Source organism: Mus caroli, unplaced genomic scaffold (genome assembly GCF_978045245.1).
Source record: "Mus caroli unplaced genomic scaffold, Mus_caroli_1 scaffold_11, whole genome shotgun sequence".
NCBI classification, from domain to species: Eukaryota; Metazoa; Chordata; class Mammalia; order Rodentia; family Muridae; genus Mus; species Mus caroli.
In genome coordinates this window covers 102,186,357-102,213,026 of record NW_028227266.1, presented here as the reverse complement: position 1 = coordinate 102,213,026, position 26,670 = coordinate 102,186,357, and the positions used below count along the sequence as shown (strand labels likewise).

Here is a 26,670-nt window from a genome sequence, read left to right as displayed (position 1 = left end):
TTTGGGACCATCCCAGAAGGACCTTCCCCAATTCTGTATCCCTCAAATAGTCACTCCTACCCACCCCTATTTCTCCAACCCTATTCCCCACCCCCACCCTATCTGCTGGAGATATAACTCCATAAAGCAACGTGAAATCAAACCGTGGGCCTGAGCTTGCTCTTTTAAAAGAGATTTATGAATATTTTATGACCCTGGGGAGCATCTAATACCAGTCCCTCGAGTACTTAGTTATATGTAAGAGCTGAGAAAACTGAGGTCCAGAGCGTGCAAGGGACTCTCCGAGGTCACTCGGCTGATGGGTAGCACCAGGCTCAACTCTTCTGGATCCTAATCCAAGAACCTTCCTTCTATAGTATCAACATCTTCTTCCTCCTCTCCCTCCTCTTCTCCCTCCTCCCCCTTTCTTCCTTCCTTCCCTTCTTTAAGTTTTTGAGGCAGGGTCTCCTATGCCACAAGCTAAGCTCAAACTCTCTATGTAGCCAATGATGACCCCGAACTCTTTAGTATTTATTTAATGTATATATGTATGTGCGCCTGAATGTATGTATATTCACCACATGCATGCAGTGCCAGGGAACATCAGAAGAGGGCGCCAGATTCCCTGAAACCGGAATGGATGCTGGGAATCAAACCCAGGTCTTCTACAAGAGCAGTGAGTACTCATAGCCACCAAGCCATCTCTCCAGTTACAGACTAGAACTTTTGACGCTCCTGCTTCAACCTCTTAAGTGCTAGGATTACAGGTGTTTACCACCACACCCACCTTGTCCATTTGCTTGAGATAGGTTCTCCCTGTGTAGCCTAGGCTACACCTGATCTTCCCATCCTCTTGCTTCAGCTTCCCATATGCTAAGATTGCAGGCATGCCATGAGAACTCAGCCCACAGAATCAACTAAGCAGGGCTCATATGGGCTCAGAGAGACAGAAGCAGCAGTTACAGAGCTTCCGTGGGTCTGAGCGAGGTCCTCTCTATATACATGATAGTTGTGTGGCCGAGTGTCCTCGTGGGAGTCCTAACAGTGGGAGTGGGGGTACCTCTGACACTTAGTCTTGCCCTTGGGACCCTTTTCCTCTTACCGGGTCACCTCATCCAGCCTTGGTATAAGGGTTTGTGCTTACACTCATTGTAACCTATTACGCCATGTTTGGTTGATATCCCTGGGAGGCCTGCTCTTGTTTTGAAGGGAAACCAGAAGGAGTGGATCTGGGGAAGAGGAAAGTTTTGGCGGAGGCGTGGGAAGAGTAAAGGAAGGGAAACTATTCAGGATGTAATGTATGGGAGAAAAAAAATAAAGAAAGAAAGAAAATAAAGTTAGTTACCGTGAAATGAGATAATGAGAAAAAAAGAGATTACAGGTGTGCACAGTCACACCTGGCTGGCTGTGTCTTTCCCAGCTCAATTGCCAAAGCTAACTAAACCCAGTTTGCCACCTGATTTCCCTCCAAGCACTGCTGAGGCTCACACCACACTGAGCGGGTGCCTCTTTAAGAGTGGACTGGGTCATTATCATTATCAGGAATAAATCCTGCCTAGCGTGAAAATTTAAAAACCCACAAAATTGGCCATTATCATTCAGCCCTCGTCTGAGAATGGCCGTAGGCTCAACACTAACTCAAACATTAATTCTGAACAGATTCATTAGTGTTTTTAATAGAGCGATCTGAAGGCCACTTCTCATGGAAGACAGACAGGATTTGTTTTCATTTGGCCAGCGCTGCCTGGGCCTCTTGCAGCGACGCAGAACTCAGAAAATATTTGCAGAACGAGTGAATTCCTCTGATTGTCAACAGGGATCAGAACTGACAGCCAGAATTCCTGCAATAAATAGCTTGTCGGCTGTGGCTGTGCCCTCGGGGGCTGACATTTGCCTGCCCCGAGCTTCTCATGTCTGCTACTTGGCAGCAAAGCCAAACTCAATGGCTCCGCACTGCTTCCAAAGGCCTTTGGAAAGGGAAGGAAAACACGCATTTAATTACCTTTCGGCCCAAGGAGGCTGAAAATTAATTAACGTGATTAATTTATGTCTTAGTTGATGCTCCCCCAGAAGCAGATCTTGAGATAAATATTGGAGTGCTGGTGATTTATTTGGGATTAGTGGGTGAGTCAGGGGCGGGAGACCCAACAAAGGCTGTCTTATGAGCAGCTGAGATTGGAGCAGCTTAGGGGGATGCTGAGAAACGATGGATGCAGAGTACGGAAGGAAAGAGGCAAGGGGCAGGGACATGAATACTTCAGCTACCTGCTAGCCAAGTGACCTTTTCCAGGACTTCAGAGCAACCTCAAGCACAGAGGCAGAGGCAGCAGTGGGGAGCCAGGAACACTAAACATTGAAGGCCCGAGGGATAAAGACACGTGGGTGAGCAACTGTTGCAACTATTGCCAGCTCTTTCTGGTGTGTGTGTGTATGTGTGTGTGTGTACAAGTTTGTGTGTATATACAGATAGGTGTATGTACAGGTAGGTGTGTGTGTGTGTGTGTGTGTGTCTGTATACAAGTGTGTGTGTATATACAGGTATGTGTATGTTCAGGTATGTGTGTCTGTATACAAGTTTGTGTGTATATACAGGTAGGTGTATGTTCAGGTAGATATATGTGTGTGTGTAAGGTGGTTTGGGGGGGATGCCAAAGGACTCAATCAGCTATCTGAGAAATGCCACCTACCTTGTTTTTTCAAAACAGTTTCTCATTGGCTTGGAATACACCAATTAGACTACACTGGCAGTCCAGCAAACTCTAGAAATCCCCCTGCCTCCGCCTCCCTAGCACAGGGATTTCAAGTGTACACCACCTCACCTGGCTTTGTTTGTTTTTAACGTGGGATGTGGGGATCAAAGTCGTCATACTCTCTGTGCATTGCTTTTACTATGGACCGAGCTATCACCGCAGCCTCTTCCTTTGTTTGTAGAAGCCCTCTGAAACCAGGAGCAAAATCCACCTTTCCCCGTAAGTGGGTCACATCAGGCATGACCTTGCAGCAATGCAACCATCCTGAGTACAGACACCCCTATTTTCAGTTTGGAATTGCAATGAGCAGCAGAGGCTGGTTTTAAGAAACAAGGACAGCACGCACAAGAGACAGAAAGTGAACCAGTCACTTTAAGGTCACTTGGCTTGCAAACTGAGGACAGAGAGACAGAACAAGCGAGAAACAACCATTTGGCTAGGTCAAGGTTACCTTTCAACGTGCTCCTAGGTCAGCTCGGACAGAACATTAACATCATTGTCTACATCACCTGTTTGAAGATTTGGCAGCCATATGACTAATCTTGATTTCTCACAGTAAGATGAGCAGCTGAGCTTCACCTCTGTGGTGGGATTTCTAGCACAATTGACTCCGTTTTTATTTTTTCCCCTGGTATGCCGAGGCCTTCCAAAGGAACTTGTTTGAAAACAATCACCTGAAATATTTTCATCTTTTTAAATTTTATTCTCATCTAATTATGTCTTATTCATTGGGCCAGGTCCTTGCTATGTATCTCAGGCTGGCATCTAACTCACAATCCTCCTGCCTTTGCCTCCCAAGTTCTTGGATGGTGTGTGTGTGGTGTATGTCACCACACCAACACACACACACACACACATATATATATATATACACACACATGTACATACACACACATATATATACATATACATACATATACACACACACACACACACACACATATATATATATACACACACACCAAGTGTCTACATCTCTTCCACACTGAGAAATTTTTCAAATAGTAAACATGTGTCCTAGCATTCAGTTCGAGTCTGTCTGGCATTGTATACCTGAGGTCATCACCAGATCCTATAGGTTAAGAACTCAGTCTCACAAGGTTGCCCTTGACCTCAGATGACAACCAAGGCTGACCATCCTACTTCTGACCTAACCATCAGCACTTGGGGCTTTCCATAATCTGCTCCTCAGATTCCGTTAACTGCTAGGACAGCTCATAGAACCCACGCTCTTCTTCTTGTTGGTTCTCAATAACAAACACAATTTAAAACAGTCCAGTGGGAGAGATGTCTGTGGTCAGATGTGTAATAGAGCTACAGAAGTGTGTCGTCTCCAGGAGCCCCACCTACCCCATCCCTCCACTGCCTACCAGCCTGGAACTTCTCTGGATGTTGCTTGGCCCTCTGTGGTTCAAGCGTCCTTCATTCTAGACACAACTGATTAAATCATCATTAGCATTGAATCACTGCCTCTCCCCTCCCTGAGTCAGGAACAGGACTGAAAACTCTAGCTTCTAATCACTGGAGAGGGACAGGCACCAACCCCCCACACTCCTTAAGGTCTTGCCAAAGACATCTCTTGAACATAAACTTGGGTGTTTGGGTGTTGTTGAAAGAGGTTTGTTATCAATGAGAGAAAAACACACTTTTTTTTTTTTCACCATGGAGCTATTTAAGGATCCAGAAGCAAAAACTAACCATAGCTGAGAACACTACTTCAGCTCTCGTCAGCTAGGAAGTTTCCAGGGTTTTAAGAGCTCTGGCTGGGAGCCAGAGATAAAGACCAAAAGTATAAAATATGTTTCATTATGTCACTATTACACAATGGAATACATTCTCCAACCTGCCGGTCAACTGGCCTTACAAAGACCACCTCGGTCAGTCCCCAAAGTCCCTGTTATTGCCACCGAGCTCCTAAACAGATCAGGAAGCAGAGAACTCACCTGGGAGCAGGGACCCTCCCGCACCTCCTCCTAAAGGACCCATAACTGGGGACCAAGCGTTCAAACACACACGTTCGTAAAACGTTTTCACATTCAGACAACAGGAATGCCCATTTTACAGATGTATTTCATGGAAAGAATGGGAGAGGTGGTGGGGAGGAGGGAAGAGAGGAAGGAGGGAGAGTCTTGGGTCTCCCTAACTCCGTCGGAATTTATGTGATAGAATGTAAACATCTCTATGGTGGCCTTTGACCAACAGAAAATGGTGTTCTGGAGCCATATCAGAGAACATCACTGTTTTGCTAATTTGTGGGGTTTTCTTTTTCCCACCCTTTATCCTCGCTGGTTTCATCCCCTATCACTAGATAGGAGAGAAAGAAGGGTAGAGAGAGAAAGGGAAGGTAGGAGGGGGAGAGAGAGAAAGAGAGAGAGGAAGGGAGAAATCCCTAAATCTAATTTCTTTCCTTTTGTTTCTTCTGTGAGCAAGACTACTAACAAACGACATCCAAGCTCCCTGAATGTCCAACCACCAACTCCAAGCTTGGGGCACTAGCATTTTTACACCCTCTGAAAAGTTCCCAGAATTCCAAACATCACACAACTGCAGAAACTGCAGCTGGCAAAATGTCTATACTAGACCATGAGGCAAATTATGGCCAGCTGCTGGCTGCCGAAGACCATCCGAAGCATCCTCGCATCCCTACACCTGAGATTAAAACAAAAACACATTTTTTTTTCTTTGAGACAGAGTTTCTTTGTGTAGCCCTGACTGTCCTGGAACTCACTCTATAGACCAGGCTGGCCTCGAACTCAGAAATCCACCTGCCTCTGCCTCCCAAGTGCTGGGATCAAAGGTGTGTGCCACCACTGCCCAGCCAAAAACACATTCTTATATTTCTAGGTTTTGGGTTCTGGTTGTTTTGGTTTTTTTTTTTTTTTTTTGGTTTTTCGAGACAGGGTTTCTCTGTATAGCCCTGGCTGTCCTGGAACTCACTTTGTAGACCAGGCTGGCCTCGAACTCAGAAATCCGCCTGCCTCTGCCTCCCAAGTGCTGGGATTAAAGGCGTGCGCCACCACCGCCCGGCGGGTTTTTTTTTTTAAGAAAACAAAATTCAAGAATTCTCTAAAATGTCACTACACTGGGCAGCCCAAAAGATACTTCCAAAGGTATTATGTTTTGGTGGGGCTGGAGAGACTGCTCAGTGGTTGAAAGCAATGGCTGCCCTTGTAGGCAGTTCAGTTCCCAGCACTGGTGTGGCTGCTCACAACTATAACTCAAGTTGCAACAAGCCAAATACCCTCTTCTGGCCTCCAAGGGTACCAAGCATGCACATGGTACACAGACATCGGGGAAAAACACTCACACCTAAATTAAGTAGTTAGCAAAAGATCCAGTGTGCTCATAAACCAACAAAACAACATGCGTGTGAGGCCTTTGGTCTCATTAAATCAGTTCTATGCAGATGCTATTATCTCTTGATGAACTTTTCCCAACTTGGAGGCAGAAGGACACCTTCAAAAGCTGTTTATTCTTGTTCTATAACACAGCCTGGTCATGAGCTGATCTCAGAGGGCAAAGGCAGGGGAGGCTGGTAACCCCCTCCTCTACATCACTACCACCAAAGCAGAGACCATCATCTGCCTCTTATGCGTTGGCCTTCAGCCACCTCCCCTGGGGGATGAGAGGCCCTCTCTTCTATGTCCACAGTCCCAGCCTTTGCTTCCTTACCCTAGGCTAGGGGTACAGTCATCTTCTGGCCAGCAAGCTCTGTTATGCCATCCTCTCTTTTATGCCATCCTCTCTTTCTCCCTGTGGTGGTCCCTCTGCCCAAAGCCCATGCCACCTCCTGAAGTCTTAGTCCATTCCCACTACTCCAAGCTAGTAGCTGAGAGAGAGAGAGAGAGAGAGAGAGAGAGAGAGAGAGAGAGAGAGAGAGAGAGAGAGAGAGACTGTCTTAGAGCTTCAACTCCTCAACAGCCAGATCCTACTGTGCTGTACTCAGACAAGAAATCTGCACCTGCCTCGGGGCAGTTTGAGGCATCTGTGGTCAAGAGCTTTCTCTGAGCTGCAGCCATCAGGCCTCTAACAGTCAGGATGATGGGCTGGACACACTATTAAAAATGAAGAGGTGGGTAGCTTGAAACAAATGATGAGGGTTTCCAGGTGACAGTCTCTCAAAGCTGTGAGACTGTAGAGTGGAACGAGAATTTACATTCCTGACAAAAATACATCTGAGAGGACCCCTGTCCCCACATCCTCACTGACGCTGTGCGCCCAGTGTTTTAGGTAAGAATTCTTCAGTGTATCTCTTATGTACATTGCATGTAGTTTGAGAATGCAGACCTCCTTTCCATATGCTGGATCTCATGAAGATTTGCTTTCATGTTTAGCGCCAGATCATGCCTTTTGTCATCTTCATGTATGTCCTTGACTTTTTAGTTTTGCAGTGGCTCTTTTTATAGCATATGAATCAGTTCTGTCAACCAGGCATGGTGGTGCCTACCTGTCAGCACTTCACTCAGGAGGTTGGGACAGAAGGTTCACTGCAAGTTCAAGGCCAGACTGGGCTGTAGAGACAGACCTTGCTTTAAAAGAAGTTCAGGATAGATCAGTCATGTTTCTGAGACATAAGGTGTGTGTGTGTGTGTGTGTGTGTGTGTGTGATATAAGGAGAGAGTATTTCTATGATGCAAGGTGTGTGTGTGTGTGTGTGTGTGTGTGTGTGTGTGTGTGTTCCAGCCCAGGGTTCCCATAATATGCTACATTTGTGACTCTGCTGGGTCAGGGAAGATAATCAGAGTAGCTTCATGTTGGCCTTTGATTCTTTACTGAAGAAAATAGACCTTAAAAGGCCACCCTTAGGGCATCTTACCCATTCTCAAACCCTCAAGTGTCAGTCACCAGCAGTTGAATGGCTGGATCCTTTCTCACTGTCCATTAAAGGATCCCCACCCACCCCTGCACTTAGAGGCTATGGGCGGAGCTCAAGCCAGCTGTGAAGCTTTGGTTGGTACTTCAAACACAGAGTCTCCATCTCAGAAGGATGCTTTTCCCTGGCTTCCTGATTTGCCTGACCTCAGAGCATCTCGTAGATACTTTTTGATTGGCTGCCCCCATAAACGGTATAAAGATACTACTTAGAGATTGTCAAAGATGAAACAACCCAAATCATCCCTGGGGGATTAAGGTACTGTCACTCATACTCCACACATAGCCGTCTCCTAGGAGACAAGCAAACAAGTCCCTTAAGAGGAGGATGATCTTAATAAGCAAAGACAAAAACACTATAATTTAGACTTATCCAATAATTAAGAAAAATCTATTTTTAGCCCATGGGTGAGTTTCGTCTCTTGCTTTTAGCATACAGTATGTTCAATTCCATCCCAGATGTGAGCTGGGGCAGCAAGTCCTTGAGGCCATTAGCTGTTTCTTTTGGCAGATACCACACAGTCTGGGAATTGGTGGCTCTGTTCCATCCCAGAGAACAGCTTGAGAAGCCAGGTGGCTCTTGTGTCCACTCAAGGAGCCATGAGATCCTGCCTAACCAGGCCGGCATTCCACTCACAGTGAAGCTTCACTGAGAGTCACGCTACTTTTAAATGCACCCCCGAGGAAGCCCTATGTCAGTGAGGCAGGCTGAACGGTATCCAGACTTCTCCCAAATAAATCTTGCATTGGGCAGCAGGGAGGAGGGTTAAGTCAGGGATGCATAGCATAGCCTGCCTGCTAAAAGCTCTCCGCTGCCAAATAGCATGTGGCACCAAAGACACCAAAGTGGTTTATAAGGCTTACTAGCATAGTAGTTAATCTTCCTAATAAAGACAAGATCTGGTCTAGTCCGGTTCACAGGAGGCCCTCTTCTTCCTTGAGTCCCCGGCATGTCCTGGGCCCATGTTGTTGACCTTCTTCAATGAAGGATGTTGGGGATGCTCTAGGTGTGAAGAGCCATTAAGCTACCCAGCAGGAATAAGAAGTTGTCACTGCACACCCAATTCCTATGGTCTAGAGAGGAGGTTGCTGGGCGGGATGCAGGAGTAGACAGAAAGGCCCCCATCCCAAATGGCAGGATGAGACTTGCCAGGAACATCCTGAAGCAGAGCACTGCCTGAGTATTACCATGTGACAGGGACAGCCAAGCATTTGCCAGATAAGCTCTCAGGGCATCCAGATAGGAGTTCTGATTTTCATCCATTACTGAATAAACTGAGGCACAGAGTAGACAGGAAACTTACCTAAGCCCATCCGTGTAGAAAGCAGCAGAGCTGTAGTCTGCGGGCAGGCTCAGCACTCTTTATTGGTTCTTTCCTGTTCTTGTTTTGAGGCAGAGTCCCCTGCAGCCCAGGCTGGCCTTGGACAGTCTACGGTGCCGAGGGTACCCTTGAACTCCTTCCTGTTCCTCCTGCTTCCATCCCCACGTGCTGGGATTACAGATTGGTGCCACCACACCCCAGTCAGGATTAACACTCAACTGCTAGGCTCAGAGGGACAGAAAGATCACATAGATAGGAGACTGCAATTCACTATCTTAAGAATGAGCAAGTGCCGTGGTGGTGGTGGCACACGCCTTTAATCCCAGCACTCGGGAGGCAGAGGCAGGCGGATTTCTGAGTTCGAGGCCAGTCTGGTCTACAAAGTGAGTTCCAGGACAGCCAGGGCTATACAGAGAAACCCTGTCTCGAAAACAAAACAAAACAAAACACAAACAAACAAACAAACAAACAAAAGAATGAGCAAGAAACATCTTAAAGGCTGTAAGGATGGAACGTCTGTGCAGATATGTGGGGCTGCTGTCAGGAACTTTCTAGGGCAGTGGTTCCCAACCTTCCTAATGCTATGACCCTTTAACACTATTCCTCATGCCATGGTGACCCCCCCAACCAAAAATGTATTTCCATTGCTGCTTTATAACTGTAATTTTGCCACTGTTATAAATCGTAGTTTAAATATCTGTGTTTTCCAATGGTCTTAGGTGACCCCTATGAAAAAGCCCTTCAACCCCCAAAGGGGTCGTGACTCACAGGCTGAAAACTGCTGTTCTAAAGCAGTGTGCCCCCCACCCCAGATCAGGAGCCCTTGTGACCCCAGAAGCAGTGAATTGCTTTGCTCCATGACAAAGAACACAACGCCGTCACGGTCATGTTCTTGTGCCGTCTGGAAAGCACACCTGTGCTCTTGCAAGGCTGTCGCTCACCTCGAGGTCAAAGCAGAGAGCTTGCATGACTCTCAACCCCACAGCAAGTGCTTGGGGAGAGACAGACACACATACACACTGAGATCCCGAAGCCTGGGCGCACAAGCTTTCAGAGCACTGACCATTTCTGACATCAGAGCATGTCACTGGTGGCTTGCTATGCCCTCCTTCCCCCTTGGAGCCCATTTCAGTCCTCACCCTGCAGCCTTTAAGTCATAGGCAATGCTGCTTGTGAGACAGCCAATGGTGATCCGAAAAATGATCAGCTTTAGAAAAAAATTGTCCTCATTCTTCCTTTATTTCCCCCCAATAGTTCATCCCCTAAGTAATTAATTATGATTATAACAGGTGTGTGCTTATGTACACACTCATGCATGTATGTGTATATGTGTGTGTGTGTGTGTGTGTAGGTGTGAGTGCATATGGGGAGGTCGGAGGTCAATGTTGGTAGCTTCCTCAGTTGCTCTCTACCTTATCTTTGATATAGAATCTCTCACTGATTAGCCAAGGTGCATGCATGTGTGTGTGTGTTGAGTCTTTTGAGACAGGGTCTCACTATGTACTCCTGACTAAGCTAGAACTCACTGCGTAGAGCAGGCTGGCCTCAAATTCAAAGCCTGCCGCTGAATCACAAGTGCTTGGGATGAGAGTAGAGATATATGTCACCACACCCAGCTATATTTTTTAAAGATTTTTTTATATTTTTATTTTATGTGTGTGGGTGCTTTACCTGCATATATGTGTGCACCACTTGCATACCTGATGCCCTTGGATGTCAGAAGAGGGCATCAAATCTCCTTGGAGTGACAGATGGTCATTAGCCCCTGTGTGAGTACTGGAAACCAAGCCTGGGCCCTCTGCAAGAGCCACAAATGCTCTTAACCACTAAGTCATCTCTCAAGCCCCATAAATTTATAAATTTTGAGTGTGAAAATCTTCACCATATTTCAAAATGTTAGCATGCTCTCCCAATCCAGAAATGGAGCCAAGATTTCAAGACCTGGGGGTCAATATAGTTGAATCTTATCATATACCCTAAATGAATAACTGAGTCTCACCTCCTCAGGGCCTGGGGCCATAAAGGTTTCCTTGACCTCTCTGCCTGCAGCATTGGCTCAGAGACAGCACATCAGAATGTACTGAAAAAAAGAGAGTGACCTCATTTTATCATCCACCAACAGGGGACCTGTGCCCCCACTCCCACCCCACCCCCACCAGTAGTGCCCAGAGCTCCCCCTGTGTTCACAGATGCAACTGCACTGGTTTGTACAATGAAAAGGGGGTTGAGGCCAGAGAGATGGCCCAGCAGTGAAGGCACTCACCACCAAGCCTAATGACCTGAGTTCAGTCCCACGTGGTGGGAGGAGAACTGGCTCCTGTGCTATCCTCTGACCACCACGTGAGTCATTCATTGTACATATGCACCTGCATAAGCTGTGGCATGTGTGCATCCACACAAACATGCCCCCCACCACATACAAGTAAATAGCATAATGTAAAAAAAAAAAAATTTAAAGGGAAAATATGACTATCAGATATAAAGATCCAGATAGAAAACCTGGGGCTGGAGAGCTGGCTCAGCAGTTAAGAGCACTTGTTGCTCTTAGAGAGGACCTGGGTACATTTTCCAACACCCACACGATAGTTTCCAGACTTCTGTAACTCCATTTTCAAGGATTCAATGCAATTTTCTGACCTTCATGGGCACCAAGCAGGCAAAACATTTACACATAAAAGTAAAATGAATAAACACAAGAAAGCCCCTTGTCTGAAGAAGGTGTGAGGACCTGGCACTGCCTCCCAGGGTTACAGGTTCGCTGAAGGATAATTTGTACACATGTCCCCTCGGCACTTGGGGGTTGAGGCAGGGGGATTGGGAGTTCATGGGACGGCACATAACAAGACTCTGTCTTCACGTAAGTATAGTTTATCTCAAGAATTTATCCTCACCTCAGGGATACCTTCTTGGATGGAATGCAAGGCATCTAGGGCTCCTCTTAACACTGCTGTAGGAAATAGGGGAAATCTGGAAACAATCGAAATGTCCACCAGCAGGGAACATCTAAATAAATGACATTACCTCCAAACAAGGCAATGCTCTGTAGCTGCTCAAGGACTATACTCACCTCGACATGCTGGCAGAGACCAATTACTAACACACAGTAGGTACTGTAGCAAACAAGAGAAGGCAGTAGTGCATATTTACCTATAAATATAGTTGTGGGCCGCATAAGGATGTTCAGATCAATGATAGATTAAATGTGCAACGTTGGGCCTGTAAGATTGTATCACCTAGTGATGTCGTAGCCACCTTAGCTCGTGCAAGCATAGTTCTGACATGTTCACATAACAGCGGAATTCTTTTATAGATCTCAGATGGTATCCGTGCCATCAGTCGGAGCATGAAATATTTATGAAAGGAAGCATAAGAAACTGGAAACAGGAAAACTGTGATTAGAACACAGGGAGGAGAGGCAACATCGTACTGTTTTCAATGAGAAAGAGGGAGGGGAGGGGGAGGGGAGGGGGAGGGGTGGGGGAGGGGGAGGGGTGGGGGAGGGGAGCGGGTTTGAACCCAGAGTCATGTGCAAGCTAAGCAAGTACTTCACCATGAGCTACAACCTTCGCTGAGTCTTTAATAAATCTTTTTGAATGTTATTCTATTTTTAGGCATCCAAGATTCAAAACAGATTTTTGTATACAAATTGGTTAGCAGGTTTATAAAAAGGGCGCGGGGAGGTATTTTTTTAGTCTGGCAGAGAGTCCGTTTAGAAGGAACTAAGGAAGAAGGTGGGTTCAGATTTACAACTCATCCCAGCTCACCCCGAGACCTGACTCTCCACAGCAACAGACAGAGGTGGTCCACGTATCCCAGACCCAAGAAGAAAAGCTGGCTGCTGCCCTCAGTGTAGAGTTACACGACACTTCACGCCAAGTCCAGAGTCTCCAGGCTGAGACGGAATCTTTACGGGCTCTGGTGAGTGTGCCAAGAAAGGCCCTGGTAGGTTTTTATGTTTAGCTCTCAACTGTCAGTTTGATGTCTCATAGTTCATAGCCTGCAAAGGGCTTCCTTCTCACAGGATGCGGTTTGGGCGCCTGAAGTATCTTCTAACCTCTGATCCGATACTGACTCGTACTTAACAACTGCCCTGGGCACGGCAGGGCCCTGTGGAAATAACCCTTACCTGCCTCTGCTCGGAATGTTGGCTGCTAACACTCGCAGCTGTTCCTTCTCAGATGCCCTGCTTCTTCAGAGACTTTGCTATCAGCCAAACAGAAGACTGCTGATCCAAGAAGCAGGCCATGCCCTTGACCCAGACAGCGGCAGGCTGATGGTTTTGAAAGCCCAGTCTACTAGCTTCAAAGTGGGAACAGCTGTACAGTGCTTTCCACGGTATTGGACGGTGGCCAGTTTTCAAGGAGGCTACCTCCCTGCTTAGTGTCTTCCCTGCCCCTTCGTCTTTTTCTCAGTCAATCCTCCTTTTCCTGAGAGTAATCCTGGGACTGTTTATAAGCTCCAAGATCCTTGTCTCAAGCTCTGCCTCTGAAGCCCGGCCCCAGACGCCTAGTAAGCTCAGGCCCACTGTGGTTTGCAAGCAGGTGCCTTGCAACTACTAATTATTAGTAATTAAAATAATTACAGCCAGCCCCTGTATCCATGGTTTCTCCATCTGTGGATTCAATCAACCTTCAGGAACAACACTGCACCTGTTCTGCATGTGTGCAGCCTATATTTCTTACCAGTGTTCCCTAAACAGCAACCTAATCACCTCTATAGCGGGCTGCACACTGTATCACATGCGAGTCATCTATAGAAATGTCATGAGATGTAAGGAAATATGCAGGAGGAATGTACAGGGCATATGCACATGTGATAGCTATTTCTGTAAAAGACTTACGTCTATAAATTTAGGTCTTCACAGGCATCCTGGACTCAACCTCACACAGCTCCTAAGAGGACTAAATTAAGCTCCACCTTCTGGTCTGGATTGGACTGAAGCTCTGTTACGGTAGCATGGCATCTCCCCCATCATTCTAACCAAAGAGCATTGTTGGACCATATGTGTATGTTAGTATGTTTTTACATCTATATCAATGTATCTATATTGATATATCTTATATCTATATATAAGAACTCACCATGTTCCAGGAGCTATACCCAGTGCTTTGGGGACATAAGACACACCAGGGAATAATACTCCTAGGGAATTCAGTGACTTCTATAGAGGAATTGATGTCACCTGAAGAATCACAAGGCTCAGCATGTGAGGGAGTGACAAGGGGGAGACCAGCTCCACTATAGGAGTCCGTATGTTTATTTTTTTGGTGGGTATAGAGAAGGGCAGAGTTGGGGTAGGGTCTAGAACGTCTCCACCCACCAGGAAGTCTACCTCTGTCTTTACTCTTCTCCTAGACAGGGAAGTCCTGTGAATTTGGGACGAGTGCTTCGACTTGTGATCTTGAACCCCGGGCTCCTGTCCTCACTGGTCATATGACCCTCTAAGTTTCTATTTTCACCTTTGTCTAGTAAGGATCTATTTTAGTTGTTCTATGTACCTGCTGTCTTTGTGGCTTATGACATCAGTGAATCATGTGCTCTATCGTCCTGTGATTTAGGAAGAGGTCAGCAGGGACAGCTCTTCCCTATCCCTCGAGGTGTCTGCTGGGCTTGGGACACCCACAGTGGCTTCTTCAGCTCACGTGTGAGATTCCTCAATCATGATTCTGTGTCCTGCTCTCTGAGACCTCTCCATATAGCTAGCTAGCTTGGAGATCCTTGCATTATGGTGGTCTCATAGCTACAGCAGGACTTCTGATAAGGTACTTTGTTTCCCTTATACAGTGAGCATAAATTGATCAGATCTCTGACCTCCTAGTTCTGAGTATCATGTATCTCTTATTCTACTGGTCAAAGCAATCACAAGAGATCTAATGAGCCTGGATGCTTGGCAAGGTCACCTTGAGAAGGCCCATGCAGGATGGTGACAATTGTTGCAGCTGCCTTTGGAAATGTGATCTGTCCTAAGATCAGAATAGACCTGACCTCAGAGAGTCACTGGGGTGACTAATTAGATAATGTATGTCAAGCTTTTTACACTGCCCAACACAGGCAAGCAGTCAACAAATGGCACCTATTATAATGTATTATGCAAAACTATAACCACCAACCCAAGAACCCCTACTTGGCAGCAACAGCCACCCTGTCACCTCACTTCAGCCCCATGCTTCTGTTGGGACAAATGGAAAAAGGAACTCACATGCTGCCCAAGATGGGCTAGCTCTGTCCCCTGCGGGTTCCGGTGGATCAAAGTTCCCACTATTATGTCTTACAGCCAAGATGAGGAACACAGACTGAGAATAGTGGAGGATGGGGAGGAGATAGTTTATCCAGCTATCCTGAGTTAGAACAACCTGTGCACGCACGGGTACATGGTGCCCATCACTCTTGTAAGCCAGACAGCTTTGCTGGCCAGCCTTTCAGCTCTCTTTGCTACCAGGATACTGTTTGTGTTGGAAGCTGGGCACCATTAGGCTGGCTGAACTCTGTATTTAGTAGGACTCGAGCCCAGAATTTACCAAAAGTAATTATTATCTTGCTTTCTGGAGGATTTGACAACTCAAGAAAGTCTCTTTCAGTCCTCAGAGAGCCTCTCAGAGTGGTAGCGGTGGTGTCCATGTCCCTAGAAGCTGCAACAGGAGCCTGGTCACAGTTGCTCAGGCTTCAATATCTCTGAAGAACTAAGCATCTCCTTCTAGAGCATCAGGAGCTTGGCCCAGTTTAGTGGTGCATGACTTTAAATCAGGTGGCAGCAGAGGCAATGGGATCTCCGTGAGTTTGAGGCCAGACTGGTCTACATGGTGAATTCCAGGACAGCCAGGGATACATAGTGATACAGTGTCTTGGGGTAGGTGGGGGAGAGTAAAGAATGAATGTCAGGAAGTTAGGTGAAGATGCTGAATATGGACTTTTTTTTTTTTTTTTTTGGTTTTTCAAGACAGGGTTTCTCTGTATAGCCCTGGCTGTCCTGGAACTCACTTTGTAGACCAGGCTGGCCTCGAACTCAGAAATCTGCCTGTCTCTGCCTCCCGAGTGCTGGGATTAAAGGAGAGTGGGATCTCTGAGCCGAGCGTGGTGGCTCACGCCTTTAATCCCAGCACTTGGGAGGCAGAGGCAGGTGGATTTCTGAGTTCGAGGCCAGCCTGATCTACAGAGTGAGTTTCAGGACAGCCAGGGCTACAACATAGAAACTCTGTCTCGAATACCCCCCAAAACAAGAGTGGGATTTGGGATTTCTGTTAGTGTACCCCTTGACAATACCCCAAATCATCAAGAAGACCCCCCAGGCCACATAGGGAACTTCCCTAAAACATGGGACAAAAACTATAGACGGACAGCCCAAGCATGTTCCAGTGATGTGTTTCTCTAAACCACAGCCATTACAGATCCAGTGTCAACAACAACTCACAAAGAGGACATAGGTTTAGAAGTCTGTTCAAAACAAAAATCTATTTCCTACATAAAATGAGAGAGAGAGAGAGAGAGAGAGAAAGAGAACCCAAGGCTATGAGAACAAATGATTCTCCAAGTCTAGGCCATTTCTGCATTCCCACTGCTGTAAAGGGCTCTCAGATCTCACAAGCTAAACAACAACTAAGGCCAGAGGCTGCTCTATGCTTAGTTCATAGTATCTCACACTGCTTCCTAAAAGGCACTAGACCGGCTATCTAATTCAGAGTTCACTTGTCCCGTGGAGTTAAGAACACCCACGGGCTGGGGAGAGAGCTGAGGCAGGGGAGAGCTTGTCCTGAATTCCTGAACCTGCATATTGGGGGGGGGGGCAGGAAAGCTGGGCATGGTGGTGTGCCCAGCACTGAGAAGGATAAGCCAGAGAAAGACCCTGCCTCAAAAAGAAATAAACACTAAGGAATAATGTCTGAGGTTGTCCTCTGATGTACACACATGCGCGCGTACATGCGTACACACACACACACATACTGGCATACAGACCCCACACTCATGAACACTTACAAGATTTAGCTAATATGATAACTTTGCCTAACAGCACCACCAACAAGAATCTATTTCTGCTATAGCAGTTAGAAGTCTATTTTTAAAAACATGCCCTGGAGGATGGGGTACAGGAATTTAATTCATCAAGATTTGATTGAATCCAACTTAGAAAAAAAATTTTGTTTTTATGTGTTACATAGCCAGTATATCACATGCCCTTAATCCCAGCACTCGGGAGGCAGAGGCTGAGTTCAAGACCAGCCTGGTCTACATAGTGTGTTCCAAGACAGCCAAAGCTTATAGTGTGAGACTCTATCTTTAAAAAACAAAAAAATGGTAGGGTAGGTACTGAGGCTGCAGAGATGGCTCAGCATTTAAGAGCATGTGCTAGCCTTGCAGAAGGCCCACATTCAGTTCCTAAAACCCATGTCAGGTGACTCACACCCACCTATGCCTCTGGCTCCATGGGCTCATCTGACCTCCATAGGCACCCACACTCATGTGTTCACACCCTCATTCAGACACACATGAATTCACAAAATTAAAAATAATATGCTGGGCATGGTGGCGCACACCTTTAATCCCAGCTCTCAGGAGGCAGAGGCAGGCAGATTTCTGAGTTTGAGGCCAGCCTGGTCTACAAAGTGAGTTCCAGGACGGCCAGAGCTGTACGGAGAAACCCTGTCTCGAAAAAACAAAATAAATAAATAAATAAATATAAAAATAATAATACAATTTTGGCTGAAGAGATGAATTAGCAGTTAAGTGTACTTACTGCTCTTACAGAGGACCCAGATTCTGTTTCTAGCACCCACACAGCAGCTCACAACGTCTGTGACTTCAGTTCTAGGGGTTCCGATGCCTCTTCTGACTTCTGTGGGCTTCTGCACACGTGTGACAGACATACACTTAGTATACACATACACATAAAACAAATAAGAAAAAAATTAAGAAAAAAAAGTCTCTTCAAAGCCAGGTACTAAAATATAAGGTCACTCTAACTGGAGCTATTAAATATGGGCACACTGATGCTTAGTTTCTGACTAGCCTGTGCTAACTTTCAGGGCACAGGACATAGAAAGATGAGAAGAGACAGGTCCTTAGTCTGACGGGAAGAGAGAGCAGCAGGGCAATAAACATAACCACAGAGCAGGTGCCTTCATCCAGGCGACACATATGTACCAAACACCAGGCCCGCACAGGCCCTTTCCTGGCACTGAGGGTACAGAGACCAGTTCTCTGCTAAGTCCCACCATTTTGTAAGAAAGGCACATCCCTGTGGTAAGTTTAAGGACATGCACATGCTTGGAGAGCCACAGAAACAGGGGAGCTCCTAACCCAACTGAGGGGCATCGAGGAAGGCTTCCTAGAGAAAGTGACCCCTGAACCTGAGCTCGGGGGTGACTAGGAAGGAATAGAGTTGGAATACTGGAGAGGCAGAGAGGGACAGTGCAGGTATAAGAAACGATATGCAGCTTTATATAGTGGCACGAACCTTTCATCCCAGCAGCTTGGCAGGCAGAGGGAGCTCTGTGAGTTTGAAGCCAGTCTGGTCTACAGAGTAAGTGGCCAGAGCTATACAGTGAGACCCTGTCTCAAAAAAGAAGGGGAAGAGGAGGAAGAGGAAAAAGAAACAAAGAACCCATAAACTTCAAAAGACCAGAAATGTTGACACTAATATAGAGTAGGAGATGAGATGGAAAGTCAGAGCCAGCCATGGCAATCATTCTAGGGCCCCCTGGGAGCCACTGGGGTGATAACTAAGCAGAGGAGATAGAAACCCAGATGTGTATTTTAGCTAAGGCACTGTAGGAGCTGTGTGGAGAATGTAGGAAGGCAGAAACTAAAAGCAGGGTGTTGCACAAAGAAGCCGCTGAGCTGACCTTGGGTGATAAACATCCAATCCCTGGCCACAGTGTTGGGGGAGAAAAGGCAGCGTGGGTGTGAAAGCTTCACAGGAGGTGTAAAAGCCAGGACTCAATCCATCCATGGCCGGGATGACCGAAAGGGAAGTCTGGGGTGCATCTTCTCCCAGCTTCCCAGCCGAAGCACCCATAGCCAACGTAGACATCTGCGCCAGAGGTACCAATGCAGGAGTCATGATCCGAAAGCTAGCAACCTAAGGGAGGTAGCCATCAGCCACACAGACCCTGAATCCCTGCTGGAGGGTCTCTAGCTCCCGGTAAGGCGGTTGAAACTCACCAAGGAGCAACAGGATGGGACCTAACAAAGATGTATTATTAAACAGCACAGAAAAACACTGAAAGGTAACAGACAGACGCAGCTCCCCCCTGGCCATTCCCTCCTGCCCATTGCAAAAGGTCCGTGAAGCAGACTGGGGCCTTCTGGCTCTCCCCCAGGGCCACCGAGACTGATCTCTATCGTTCTACGGGGTTGACAACATCAGAAAAATGGGCAGAACAGGTCGGTCACACATTTCCTACCTGGACCGCCCAAGCCGATAACCTTCACTCTTTTGTAGAAACGAGGCCTGGAAAACAGCTTGCATGACGCCCAGCACTGGCATGACATGGAACTGCAGAACCTGGGTGCGGTAGTGGGCAGGCTGGAGGCAGAGCTGGCAGAGATCCGCTCAGAGACAGAACAGCAGCAGCAGGAGCGGGCACACCTGCTGGCGTGCAAGAGCCAGCTACAGAAGGATGTGGCATCCTACCACGCCCTGCTGGACAGAGAGGAGAGCAAGTATGGACATGTGATGTGCTTTGGTTCCTCCTTATCTGCAGGGAGGATGCAAATGGGGCATGGGGTGGGGTGGGGCTGAATCGGTAGAGAGAACACTTGCCTAGGATTCACAGTTTAACTAGGGTTTAACTCTCAGGACTGCATAAACCTGCTCATGATGACCCCTGCTATCACAGTGCACTCAAGACCGGAACAGGGAGAAACAAACAGCCTTTTTCTTAAACGACTCTTAAACCTCTTTTTTTTTTTTTTTAGTTGAGATTTTTATTTATTTTTATTTTATGGGTAGGTGTTCTGCCTACATGTAAGTCTGTGAATCACCTGTGTCATACACGTGGAGATAGGAAGAAGGGGCAGGAGTTAGTTGTACGCTACCACGTGGGTGCTGGAGTTGAATCTAGGTCCTCAGAAGAGCAGCCAGTGTCTCTCAAACATTTTGAAGAGGCTTCCTGTCGACTTTCTCCTAGCTGAGTGACATACCGGCAGGGCTGCTGAGAAAACTATGTTTAATTTGGAGTCTACAGGGAAGACAAGCAAGGTGTTATGAATGACAGTGGAGTTGCTCACTGTTCCTTTTGTGAAAGACTGACTTCACAAAATCACCCTCTGATTTCTATTATGCACTGTGGCACATGTGTATATGTGTGTGAGCATTTACATGTGTGCATTCACACACATATATGCATGCACAAATACTAATAAATAAAAATAAAGTACAAAAGACTACTTAGGGCTCACACTGTCCAACCTCTCACAACTCAAGAGAGAATGGGAAGGCCCATGTGGAGGGTGGGGGTTGTCCACGGTCACACACAGAGGTTGAAGCAACTCTGGGACTAGAGCCCAGGCTTCCTGTCCCTCTTTCAAAGAGCACAGCACCCCTTTGCTGGGATGAACAACCACAGAACCACCTGCAAACCCTCCAGCCCCTCCTTTCAAATGGAAAAACCGTCATCTCTCTCCCCCAACTGTCTTTTTGTCCAGTTGCTTTCTGTGGAATGTGAAAGATGTTCTTAACAAAACTAAATCCTTCAGATTCCTGCACGCATATGAGTGAATATATAAAGTTGTTTTAAATAAACATGGAGGAGTAAAGGGGTGGGATGTAGTTCAAGAACGTAAGGACCCTCCGAGTGGCTGCTCTGCAGATGTCCAGCCCTAACCCTGGCCGCCCTCATTCCCTCCTGTGCCCACCAGATCACCACACATCCCCAGTTACTGACAGGACTTCACGTCCCAGAGCTCTGGAAGTCATTTGTCCAAAATCCATCAAACCACAAAACAGGGGTTCGAACTTTTGCACTGTCTTACTCCAAAGACCAAATTCTTTCTCATAACAAGGCTTCCTTTCCCACACTCCTCCTGTGGTATCTTTCCTGAGGTTCTGTTTCTGCCGCTTCTGACTCTGGTGTGTTTCTTTTCAGCTAATGGGAAAACCAAAAACGACTTCCTCTTTTCACAAAGAAAACTCTGCCTTCCTCGGCAGCCCACCGGTGACGATGTCCGAAGAACCTCAGTGGTTGCTGGATTCCCTAGCTGACTCAGACGGAGCTTCCTGGGGGTGGAGAGAATTCTTCTGCTCCCATTTCTGTAGTCTGTAGCTTGAACAACCGAGGCCTCTCTGAATAAATACTTTGCGTGTGGCTCCCAGTCTGCCATTTGTTGTGGCTAACTTGCTGTTGGTGCAGAAACCCTTCCTTCTATCGGCAGAACCCAGGGCCTCTTTGGGGATTTGGGTTGGTGTTTCATGAGTATGTGCATGTGTTTGTTTTGTTGGTTCAAAGGATAGGACCCAGGGCCTCGTGCATGCTAAGTGTATTCGCTACACTACGCCCTCCCGTACTGGGAGCCATTCTTGGATGCTTCTAGATGGCATGTTAAGCCTGTTGAATAAGTCCATCAGTCTCACCATTGCCTCAAGGCCAACTGTTCTGGTTTTATCAACACACAAAGGCTGTTCATTCAAAAGTTCTGCACTTGACAGGTAAATCTCTCTCTCTCTCTCTCTCTCTTTCTCTCTCTCTCTCACACACACACACACACACACACACCTCTCATTTGCCCATAGCATAACACCTCTCCATCATTTTCAACCCATGGGGGACTAATTACGTTGTGGTAGTTCACCCATTTATAGCCTCAAAATTTCTTTTTCGGGATCCGCATGCCAGCCCCCCCCACCCCCCCCCCACCCCCGCCGCCAGCCCTCTCAAGGCTCGGGCCAGCCAAATATATTCATGCGTCTGCTTCCCACACAGGCAAGACCCTCCTGCCCTCAGATTAAAACTGAAACCACCACCTGTGTGGGACCACAGGCTCTCAGTGCTTCTAAAACCACACACCACCGCACCACAAAAACCAACACGTCTGTTTCTGTTACCTGCCTGCTACACAGAATTAGACCAAGATAAGCTCCTTCGTTGTCCCTTTGTCACTGTGAGCTACTCACCCTCAACAGAGGGATACATCCCTGTGTGGGAACATTTGAAGACCTTCGTATGGATGTAAAGTCCCAAAAAGACCAATAAGCAGTGTTTACCTTTATTTAAAAGCAAACAGCCGAGAATGTGAGGGTGCACACCTTTGATCTCAGCACTCAGGAGGCAGAGGCAGGTGGATCTCTGTGAGTTCGAGGCCAGGCTGACGTACAAAAAGAGTTTCAGAACAGTCAAGGCTGTTACACAAAGGAGTCCTGTCTCAAAAAACAAAACAAGCCAACAGCCTTTTAAAAGAAGCAAGGTGTGTCCTGGTTAGGATTCTGTCTTTCCTTGCTGGCCTGCAGGACCAAAGAAAGAGAACCCACGAGTCTCCCAGAAGGCCAGTTACTTAGACTCTACACTGTATCTTTACATAATTCAGTGTCTCAAGTCCAGAAATAGAAAAGACACCACTTACGCTCCATTTCAGCCAAGCCTCCACTCCCCCGCTAGCTTGCTCGCCGCGAACTGCTCCTAATTGAACCACCTGGGTGCAAAAGCCATCAGGAAGACAGTGCAGCTGTCCCGGCTACATTGGATGCTGCAAGTCCTGTAGGTAACCTTCTTGCCTTTCTTATTATCATTAATTATTATTTCCAAGCCAAGATCTCAGTTTCCAACCTCTACACAGCCCAGGGCCTGGAAGGTGAAGAGGACCCCATGCAGGTTTTTTTTGTTTGTTTGTTTGTTTTGTTTTTGCAGAATCTGGAAGCCACTGGAAGGCAAGGAGATAGATGTGCGCCCTCTCAAGGGTTTCTCCCAGAAGCACGCCGCGTGGGGCTGCGTGTTTTAGACTCTTCTGCCCTGCAAATCTCCAGAGCAGGTGCTGTGAGTCAGAAAGTTAATCACCTTTTGGCAGGGGAAGATCATGACTGACTGCTGCATCCAGTTCCCAGCACAGACTCCTGCCGCTTCTAATGAGGCTTCGTTAGCAGGTATGAAAAGGCCCTGCTGGCCCCTGGATTCTACCAGCGCCTTTTGAAAATCAGACTTCCTCTCACAACATCATGGTACAATTACCCGTTGGCAGTGGTTCCCTGACAGGTGGTGGGGGAGGCTGCTGCCGGTGGTGACAAGCATTTGTTCTGGAGTAGATGGCTAAAGGGCTTTGGCTGGATTCCTCCTAAGCGCAGTGAAGCTCTTTCCACACCGTACAACTCAACTCCATGGATTTTGGGTTTCCAGGTGTGTGCTTGAGAGTGTGTGTGCGCACACACACACATACCATAATAACACCCATTAGCATTGAGACCCCCACATCCTTTGATAACAATGTCCTTAAATTGTACTTCAAGGATATTGGTAATTCTTTTAAGCACGGATTGATGCTCAAATGTTTTGACAGATTGGGGGGAGGGGGAATACCCATATAAGGAAGATCATTTCTGTTCTCATGGGTTGACAATCTTGGTGGGGCAAGGACTAAACAAAGCAAAGTGGCACTGTACAGTTTGCATGGCCCCTTCCCTGAATTCATTTTGTCCCCAAAGGCATGAAGATAAATCTGATTTCAGTTGCTTCTCCACTACAGGATTCAGTAAGTGCCACTCAGTTCACTGCCTTTTGTTTAACTGCCCTACACACATTCTTCAATAAGCCCTTGGGTCACCTCGCCAGCTTTTACTTAATTACATCCATGTGTTTGTTGGGAGGAGCTTGTCGGGGTGCTGGTGGAGTCAGAGGACAACTTTTGGGAGTTGGTTCTCTCCTTCCACCATGTTAATCCCAGGGGATCAAACTCAGGTCATCAGACTTGGTGACAAGTGCCTTTCCCAATGAGCCAGCTTGCTGGCTCAATAGATTGCCCCTCTGGGCAAGATAGGAATTGGGCAAATACAGAATCTTATCAGCGGTTGCCACTGGCAAACAGAAATGTAAGATGCCCGGTTTAATTTGTCAGATAACCAACATTTTCTTATTTTTTATTTTTTTTAGTTTAAGTATGCCCAACATATTATATACGATTTTCTTTTCCTTTTCTACAAACAGGATCTTTCTCTGTACCCGTGGCTAGTCTAGAACTCACTATGTAGACTGTGGTGGCCTAGAGCTTTCAGAGAGCCGCTCGCCTCTGCCTTCAGAGTGCTGGGGTTAAAGGCTCTGTGCCACCACACTGCTATTCCTTTTGTTGTTGTTGCTACTATTGGTTTGATTTGGTTCTGGTTTTGAGGTGGGATCCTCGAGCTTGCTAGGTAGCTGAGGATGATCTTGAACTCGTGCCTCTCTCCACCTGCTAAGTAGTGGAATTATAAGCATGTATCACCACACCCAGTTTGCACAGAAACGGTCTTTTTTGTGAGGGTGGAGTGGTTCCAGAATACAAGATAGTGTTCTACCAAAAAAATAAATAAATTTATCTGAGTCTGGAGGCTAGAAAGACAACTCAGCTGTTAAGAGCATCCAGATGACCCTAGTTCGATTCCATGTCAGATGGCTCTAACTCAGTGGTGCTCGCCCTTCCTAATGCTTCGACCCTTAATACAGTTCCGCACGTTCTGGTGACCCCCATGAAAGTATTTGTTTTTACTTCATAGCTTTAGTTTTGCTACTGCATTGTAATGTAATGTCTGTTTTCAGGTAGACTCAGGGAACTCCTATGAAAAGGGTTCTTAGACCCTCCCAAAGGGTCTCAACCTCCATGGGGGAACATGCGTCTGCCCTCCATGGGCACAATTTATCTGACAGCCCCCCAGACTCCGAGACAGAAGTAATCCATGCTTCGTGCTCCCCACAAGGTTACCTTACCTCAAGTGACACATGAAAGGTTGGCTAGGATGTCTAACTCTGACATCCCAAGACAGGGATTAGGGAAGGGGCCACTGGACTCTGTGTTTGCCATCAGATAAGCATATGCAGGGATCAACTTGCTGAGGGAGTGAGCAATAAAGCAAGCTATTTTTGAAGCCGGAGGGACTGGCTTAATTAGATCATGTAGGCTGGTTATTTTGAACAAAAGGCTAAGCAGGATCCCAGCATAGACAGATCTGTGCAGTCAACAGAAAATGCAATTTTCCCTGTCATGCTCCAGAGGAAACATTCTTTTCTTCTCTTCCTAGGAGCGGAAGGTAACTCACACTGTGGGGAGTCAGGCTTTTTGCATTAATTCTTCATCCAACACAAAAGCCATGTTGCATATTAGGAGAACCAGTTTTGTAAGGTGCACAGGTAGCAAGCTCTGGACTAGCTTTGTCAAGTCATAGGTGTATGTGTGTGTATGTATGTATGTATGTGTGCGCGCCTAAGCTATGTATATGGTTCATGTATGTTTGTGTGGTGGGTGTGTATGTGTGTGGTGGTTGTGTTTGTGTGTAATGTGTGTATGTATATGGTATGCATATGTGATCTGTGTGTATGTATGGTATGTGTGTATGTGTGTTATGTGTGTGTGGTGCGTGTATGTTTGTATGGTGTGTGTGTGTATGTGTATGGTGTGTATGTATGGTATGTGGGTATAGCATGTGGTGTATGCATATGTGTGGTGTGGTGTATATGTATGGTGTGTGTGTGTGTGTGCCTGTATGTGTGCTATGGTATATGAACAGTATATGGTGTATATGCATGTTTGCTTGCATGTGTCAGTGCATATATGTGTATTGCTACAGCTAAAGTTCTCACTGATACCCCAAACAAGAAAAACAAATGTGAAGCTGAAAAGTCTATTTCATAAACTTGACAAGATGATGAAGAAAGAGGTTTTGAACTTACAACACTTAGTGACGCTTTGGTGTTTTGAAAAGAAACAAAACAAAGGGTGCAGGAAATCCTAATCTCACAGTGAGTGGTACTCCCTGTCATTTAGCTTCTGGTGAGCCAGGGTAGGCAAGATAAGCACCTGGGGCACTGAGTTGTCCTGGGATTTACAGAGTTTGGGGAACTAAGGCTAGAAGCCACCAGAACAACCATCATGCACCATAGCAGTCCCTCCCTACTGGATTGAATCATCTTCCTCCATAAAGATTTACACATTCCTGGTGCATATCAACCTGTGTTAGGTACCAACAACATGTATGTGCAGAACTCACACCCACCTGCACATAATCCAGCCTGGTCCTACAGAAACGGAATGTAAGGAACACAGATGACTGTAAATCCTCTAAGGCTGGGGAGTGGGATAAGCAGGTGAAATTAAGTCTAGTCACATTTTAATGATCTCCATATATTATTAACTCTTATCATTCATGGTGTAATCAATATTTTAATTATTAATGGAGTATTTGGCATTATTTCTTTGGTACCAAGTCTTCCAATCTCGCTTACATATTATTCTTACAGCCTATCTCAATTTAGGTACTGAGTCCTCCCTAGAATTAGTTGATCTGTGTATATTTATGTATTTAGATCCCATGAAACTTTTACTTGGAAAAAAATGTATATATTCAAGTTGTTTCAGGAATATTTCAAAGCTCAACTCAGAATCCCAAACTTATCTTCTTTTCTATCTTCGCCTCTATACTGATATAAATGGTGGCTAGAGAGACGGTCCAGCAGTTAAGAATACTGGCTGTTCTTCCAGAGGACTCAAGTTCAGTTTGCAGCATCCTTGCCAGACAGCTTACAACCGTTTGTAACTTCAAGCTTCAGGAGATCGGGTGCCTCTGGTCTACTGGGGCACCT

At 46.5% G+C, this 26,670-nt stretch overlaps 1 protein-coding gene and 1 long non-coding RNA gene across 17 annotated transcripts in view; one reads left to right on the top strand and one right to left on the bottom strand.

Annotated features, from left to right (window-relative positions):
• Window positions 1–21,222, top strand: part of Bfsp2 (beaded filament structural protein 2) — a 57,790-nt gene extending 36,568 nt beyond the window's left edge. Inside the window, exons 5-7 of the mRNA XM_021172981.2 lie at window positions 12,710–12,841; window positions 19,359–19,579; window positions 21,004–21,222. Of these exons, the coding sequence (XP_021028640.1) occupies window positions 12,710–12,841; window positions 19,359–19,579; window positions 21,004–21,007 (357 nt within the window). The 3' untranslated portion in view covers window positions 21,008–21,222. The remainder of the gene's footprint in view (window positions 1–12,709; window positions 12,842–19,358; window positions 19,580–21,003) is intronic.
• On the bottom strand, window positions 7,369–19,562 carry LOC110302175 (uncharacterized). Of its 16 annotated transcripts, none has more exons than XR_015044488.1 (8): window positions 19,321–19,562; window positions 18,760–18,995; window positions 17,652–17,760; window positions 12,688–15,764; window positions 12,071–12,297; window positions 11,815–11,870; window positions 11,423–11,560; window positions 7,369–11,003 (listed from the first exon to the last, which is right to left on the bottom strand). It is a non-coding gene; the product is annotated as an uncharacterized LOC110302175 (long non-coding RNA). The 16 variants fall into 16 exon arrangements; XR_015044490.1 differs by lacking the exon at window positions 11,815–11,870 and having other exon boundaries at window positions 7,369–9,144; window positions 10,923–11,003; XR_015044481.1 differs by adding an exon at window positions 18,372–18,466 and having other exon boundaries at window positions 11,423–12,297.
• Window positions 21,223–26,670: the final 5,448 nt, after the last annotated feature.